This window comes from Scardinius erythrophthalmus (genome assembly GCF_964197995.2).
Source record: "Scardinius erythrophthalmus genome assembly, chromosome: 23".
NCBI classification, from domain to species: domain Eukaryota; kingdom Metazoa; phylum Chordata; class Actinopteri; order Cypriniformes; family Leuciscidae; genus Scardinius; species Scardinius erythrophthalmus.
Window position 1 is genome coordinate 9,279,598 of NC_138243.1, and position 6,538 is coordinate 9,286,135.

General features: G+C 40.5%; 1 protein-coding gene across 1 annotated transcript; it reads right to left on the reverse strand.

Moving 5' to 3' along the window:
* Positions 1 to 3,473: 3,473 nt before the first annotated feature.
* On the reverse strand, positions 3,474 to 6,489 carry ndufa8 (NADH:ubiquinone oxidoreductase subunit A8). Its single transcript, XM_081354614.1, has 4 exons — positions 6,322 to 6,489; positions 5,641 to 5,804; positions 3,872 to 4,037; positions 3,474 to 3,765 (listed from the first exon to the last, which is right to left on the reverse strand). Exons 1-4 carry the CDS (start codon positions 6,370 to 6,372, stop codon positions 3,628 to 3,630), a joined length of 519 nt encoding a protein of 172 aa, XP_081210740.1. The 5' UTR covers positions 6,373 to 6,489; the 3' UTR covers positions 3,474 to 3,627.
* Positions 6,490 to 6,538: the final 49 nt, after the last annotated feature.

Consider the following 6,538-nt stretch of genomic DNA (forward strand, 5'->3'; position numbering starts at 1 on the left):
AACACTATTCTGATTGGATTATGTCATTGAAGCCGTAAACAGCTGATATACACAGACGAGATACTTATAACTGCACATTATCAGTAGACTTCTGTATTAATTCGCCAAATTAATATGATGCCTACAATTAGGCCAATTAACAATATGTAGAGTTTTTCACATCATGCTTTCCATGTGCAGTGAAATCACTGGTATTGGATGACCTCTCATGGTTTATTGTTTTATTTGATCTCAAATCAAGCTTTACTGTAAAGCGGGGTCATCTCTGATGAGCATTAACTAGGAAGACCCCATTAAAATTGATCCCAGGCCCTGGTAATTTTAGCGACGACCTTGCTGTAATTTGAACATTTTCAAGGCGATATTGTTTTATAGCTTACAAATCTTGTTATTATCAGTATAGTTATTGTTTTGCCACAGTGTTTAAACTGGCACTCTTAGCATGTGTCATATATCCCTTGATCTGATACCCGCAGGGCTCCTATCCCATAATTCCTCTGTAACTGGCACAAAACTGGCTCTGCTCTATTCGGACTTTCTAGCCAAGAAAACGTCAAAGCAAATTCAGCTTTGCCTCTCAGGCTGCAATCTGACATCAGTTTACTTTTGTTCTTGAAAGAGTACGAGTTTCATCCAGAATGACGTTTGACTTGTATGGGGCAAGAGGACTCTTGAGTAAATTTGCACATATGAGGGAGGGGGAAAAAAAAGAACAGATTTAGTTCCACAGTTTGATTAAATTTCACATGTGGGACCTCCCAGAAAACTCTCCACATTAGTTTATAGAAAATGAGCATCATTTTACCGGGACAGTAAGGGCCTTTTACCTGCATGTCATAAAGGTTAACATGAAAACTTGTTATAAAAATATTCGGAAAAATGGAGCTTTGCTCACAGGTTTATTTTCTTAAGGCAGCAGTGCTGTTGCCTGTAGGGCCAATTGACCTGTGCTGCTCTGTGGCAGTGCACTACTGACTCTTTGAACTTGTCGTGTTGTTCAGGCAGTCCTGCTCCAGGGGCTGGTAAGGAAGTGAGGAGGGAGCTCTGGGGGAAATTGGCCTTTACCCAAGGGGGCCAAGTCTCCAGCCCCTGAGGTCCATGACACTACACAGCCACAATCTGGTTTTAAAACACACACCATACTGCTGGACTTAGACAGGAGGTGGTGTCTGGCCAGAACAGCAGCCCAGGTGAATGAAAGAAAGCACCTTTATAACAAGCTTTAAGGGTGAACACAGAGCAAAAACACACGCACATACTGTGGAAGCTAGGGGTAAATTCATAATAGTGTTTAATCTCCAGCTTATGCTTTTTGTGGCATGCTGTTGATTAGAACAGAATCATCTGTCAGTTCATAAACCAACAGATTTTGAGAGTAATGGACCTAATGGAAGATTGTGGGTACAGGCGTCACGCTAGAATAAATATTAAAATACACTGTTATTGCCAGTTTGAGTTTTTGTATATTCAGATTGGCTAAAGATGACATTTAACAGCGTTAATACATTATTAAGCTTCTAAAGATTAACTTTAAGTGTATAAATGTAAGATAGTGGGGGAAAAGCATGCAAAATTTCCCAATATCTGCCGATATACAGTACCTGTCAAAAACATTTCATATTTTTGAAAGAAGTCTCTTCTGCACACCAGGGCTGCATTTATCTAACCCCCAAAAAAACAGTAAATTTGTAAAATATTATCACAATTTAAATTGAAAACCGTTTTGATTGCTTAATATTTTTGTTTGTAAAAAAAAAAAAAAAAAAAAAAAAAAAAAAGGTTTTAAAGACATGCCTTTAACACTTCTGTGGCTATTTTCATGTTGAGGATTTTTCTCAAACTTTATTCAATATATAAAAAATATATACAAAATCTTTGATAATAGCCTAAACAGTAATAACAAATTGCTGTTTACGTGAAGCAAACTCCACAGAAACAGAAACAAAATCATTTCCCTAGAACAGTGGGCCTAAACCTTTTTGACTCAAAGGATATTACGTTCTCCAAAACAATATTTGTAAAACACCCCCTCCATATACGCCAAGATTATTTTGTATATCTGATGTAATTATTAAAATTATTAAAAGTAATTATGTTTTTCCATTTTTTTTATTGATATACTTAATTAACATGGCTATTCATTTATATAAACAAATTTAATTTAGGCTTTTATTCACATAAACATTGATCAGCGAATATAAACAGAAGCTCAACCGAATTTGATGCATGACAATGAACCTCATTGGTTCTTGCTGAAGCTCAAACGTGCTGCGTAACACGAGAATGAACCTCAATGGCTTTGCTCTTCCAGGGGAATACCGAGGCGTTCCCAGTCCAGTAGGGAGACATAATCTCCCCAGTAGTCCTAAGTCTTCCTCGGGGTCTCCTCCCGGTGGGACGCGCCCAGAACATTGAAGGTGTCCAGGAGGCATACGGAAGAGATGCCCGAGCAACCTCAGCTGGCTCCTCTCGATGTGGAGGAGCAGCGGCTCTACTCTACCGAGCTCCTCACTGTATCTCTAAGGGAGCGCCCAGCCACCCTGCGGAGAAAGCTAATTACGGCCGGCTGTACCCGGGATCTTGTCCTTTCGAGACCCACAGATCATGACCATAGGTGAGAGTAGGAACGTAGATTGCAGCTCAGCTCCTTCTTCACCACGACAGACCGGTATATTGACCGCATTACTGCAGAAGCTGCACCGGTCCGTCTGTCAATCTCCTGTTCCATCCTTCCTTCACTCGTGAACAAGACCCTAAGATACTTGAACTCCTCTACTTGAGACAGGAACTCTCCACCAACCTGAAGCAAGCAAGCCACCCTTTTCCGACTGAGGACCATGGCCTCGGATTTGGAGGTGCTGATTATCATCCCAGCCGCTTCGCACTCGGTTGCAAACCGTCCGAGTACATGCTGAAGGTCCTGGTCTGATGAGGCCAACACGACAACATCATCCGCAAAAAGCAGAGACGAAATCGTGTGAACAATTATGAACAGAACCGGAGACAAAGGGCAGCTCTACCAGAGTCCAACATGCACCGGGAACAAGTCTGACTTACTGTCGGCAATGTGAACCAAGCTCCAATGCTCTGGTCGTAGAGGGACCGGACAGCCCTTGTGTGCGTTGATGAATGTTTACATTGAATAAAAGCCTAAATTAAATCGGTTCATCATATAAAGTGATCGTGACTTCAGAAAATTTTGACAAAACCGATCTCTTTATGAACTTTTTGAAGCGACAAAGTGGTAGTTGTGTGGACTGTCAACGGAGGGACAGAAATCTCAGATTTCATTCAAATGTCTTCATTTGTGTTCTGAAGATGAACGAAAGTCTTCGACATGAGTGCGATGAGTAAATAATGACAGAATTTTTTTTTGTCATTTTTGTGTTAACCAAACTTTTAAGTTACTGAACCCAGCACATTCTTAACAGTCAAATCTATATAAAGTAAACAAAAAGAAACCTGAAGCCAAGTTTAAATTAAATCTTTTTTAATTCGATAACATGTTTTGAGTGCACAAAATTTATTAACATTTCTACACAATACGTTAGGATAACAGCGCAACCACTGGCACACTGGTCAGGAGCATTGAGAACATGATATTTATAGGACAGCGATTGGCCCTTTTTACCAGTTCCAGAAGAACAAGCGGCTGCCGTGCTTGGATGGCTGTAGCTCAGCCTCAATGGGAGTGTTGGGCTCAGGTCTTGGTCTTGAATGGTAGGGGTTTTCAGGCACGGGTCGAGAGGTTGCCACCTTGGTCACCTGTGGGAGAGGTCAAAGGTGTGAAATAGAGAGATAGACCAAAACGACATGGAAACCACTTCTAATACAGGTTTAAAATAACAAAGTAATGAATATTTTGACCCACTTTGGACAGATCTCCTAGATCAGGCCTCTCCCAGCCCAGCTTCTCCAACACACAGCTATCAAACTCCTTCTGCTGCTTACGGCAGTGGCGCAGCTCAGCCAGGTTAGAGTAATCCAGGCAGGTCCAGTAATCTGTGAAGGACTCGGCACAGTTTCCCTTTATCTGCCTGTAGACCAAACAACATGTGATTTTAAAAACTAATTACATGCAAATAGTGGGGTTTACACTATGTCCTAACCAGCTACGACACGACTCATTTTCTGCCAAAAATGCTGAAGGACATAATAAAATAAAAGCCAATCTGAGCAATGCACATGAGTTCTCTATATTTGTGCGCCCTTTCACACAAGTAACACCTGGAAAACCATAAACATATACCTTTTATTTTCATGACATCCAGGGAACTTCTCCAGAAAGCACCTTTTTTATGGTTGTGCTTGTAAAATATCCAATGATTCCTGAATAACCTTTTTTGTAAATGTTTTAAGTTCAAGAAAAATATGGCCAGGGCTTTGGTTCATGACATTTCAGGAATGAACGATGCTGCCCAGCGTAATGCCACAGAACAGAAACCAAGCTACTTTACAAACTTTTGCATTGGTTGTTGCTTCTTGTGTCGCACCTTGTAATTTGGCAGGTCAATATAGTATTTGCTATCCTGCAAAGACAGATGTCCTACGCTTACACTTATTTTGATTCATTTACCTGGAATATGTTGATATCGTGGGAATAAATCTCATCCCCATGATAATATTTTTTAATTTATAGAAGTTAATACATCCATACACTTGCCCATTCATGACAGACAATGTCACTGTGCAGCTGCATTACAATTTGAAAATCCAAATACGAGTAAAACGAGTGTTTCCCCCAGGACTGAAGCGACCCGCCACTGTACACTACCGGTAGTTTACAGTGGCAGGGGATGCAAACTTTAAGCTAATGGTGATAAATGTCATCAAACAACTCTCATTAAGCAGCCAAGAGATACAGTGTGTCAGAGTGTAATGTTAGAAGATGGTGAGTCCAAATAGACTGTCTAACCGCTGTCCTAAAAGCGGCCGCTTTGAAGAAATTGACAGACAGACAAAGTGTTGTCAGTAAATAGCCGAAAAAAGAAATGGGGGGCTGCCCATAGCCAGAGCCGTCATCCAGCTGAAGGCACTGGGTATCGCCAAAGTGCTTAACTTACCCACCAGCAAAGGACAATGTCCTCATTTCTTATTTCGGCTACATACTGACGAATAGGCCTGTCAATTTCTTTGAAGCGGCCACTTTGATCCGGTGTAAGAATGATGAGGTGTAATGGATTAGCGAATGGGTCACACCAATAAATCAGAATGATAAAAAAATACTAGATGAAGTATTTCAAAAAGTACCAACTTCGGTACCAAAATGTTAAAATGTGACCATGCAAGCATTTCCCTCTAGCATTGTGAGCGCTGTTGAACAGATTCTTAAACACCTCTTATTGGCCATTGTGTTCACACGCTAAACATACAGCCTATGTCTCTGATTGGCCATTGTGTTGACGCGCTCAACATATATGTCTCTGATTGGCTACAATGATCAACAATGACGAAGTAGAGTTTTGCCAACTCTAATAAATACTGAGAAATCTTATCAGAAGGAATTGCAGATTTGTTTAAAAAAACAAACAAACATGGTGTGTAAATTGCTTCACAATTACAATGTACAGCTCATAATAATAAAATCCATCTAAAATATTCAAAGCCAAATCAAGACAAACAAGTGAAAGTGTTGAGTACCTGAAGAAGTTGACTGCACACTCGTTGACTTTCTTCCCTTCTTTCAGACACTTTCTGGGGTCCTTCTCCTCCCAGCGGCACAGCATGAACTCTTTGTTGGGCTTGTCACATTGAGAGCCATAGTGATGAGCAGCAGCCTTCAGTACAGCTGATGATACATTGACCTGCAAAGAAAACAGCAAAGTCCTGAGAACACGCATGATGCAGGAGAAAATTACCTATTTGACTTTATTTTCCCCAGCAAAAAAAATATATGTGTATGGCATTAAAACATATCCTGGATATTGAGACAAAATGTCAGGTAGCCAGTCTTTTTATTGAATTGGATATTAATAAGATCCAAAACAATAGGCACATAATTACAAAGCACATAATAATCTATGCGTGTCTATAATAAGCCTGCTAAGAAAAAGGTTTGTTAAACATTATAGTGTTACCCTTAATAATACATGGAAATATGAAACCACTGACACTTTACTACACTAGCACTGCTAAAAACAAGGCCAATATGTAGTCAATAAATCAGTTATCCAGTTTCAAATTCCTGCTTTCTTTTTTTATCTTCACTAACAGGCATACACTACTATGCTAATTTAAATGAACTGAACAGGTTAACGTTAGCAGTGCGACTCCTGCAGCTTCAGGCTAACACCTGCTTGTTTTTCATTCTTTCAGACGTACCTCTTCGACGTTCAGTTCCTGCAACGTCGGAATCTCAACCACACCGGGCATGGTGAGAATTATACGGCACCAAAACTAATCAGAATGAGTTTGACAGTCCACCAATGTCCTCGTCTGCAGCAAGACGAGGCCGCACGAAGAAGGTCAGTTGACGGCGCAAGTGCGCATGCGCGAAAAATTACAGGCGCATTTAGATAGCGTCATGCGTGTGGAAACT

Coding starts and splice junctions, on each gene's coding strand:
- ndufa8 (XM_081354614.1), bottom strand. CDS start 6,372: ATGCCCGGTGTGGTTGAGATTCCGACGTTGCAGGAACTGAACGTCGAA. Junction 4,038..5,640: donor TGTGCAGTCAACTTCTTCAG/GTACTCAACACT, acceptor TTTGGTCTACAG/GCAGATAAAGGGAAACTGTG. Junction 3,766..3,871: donor ATCTAGGAGATCTGTCCAAA/GTGGGTCAAAAT, acceptor CCTCTCCCACAG/GTGACCAAGGTGGCAACCTC.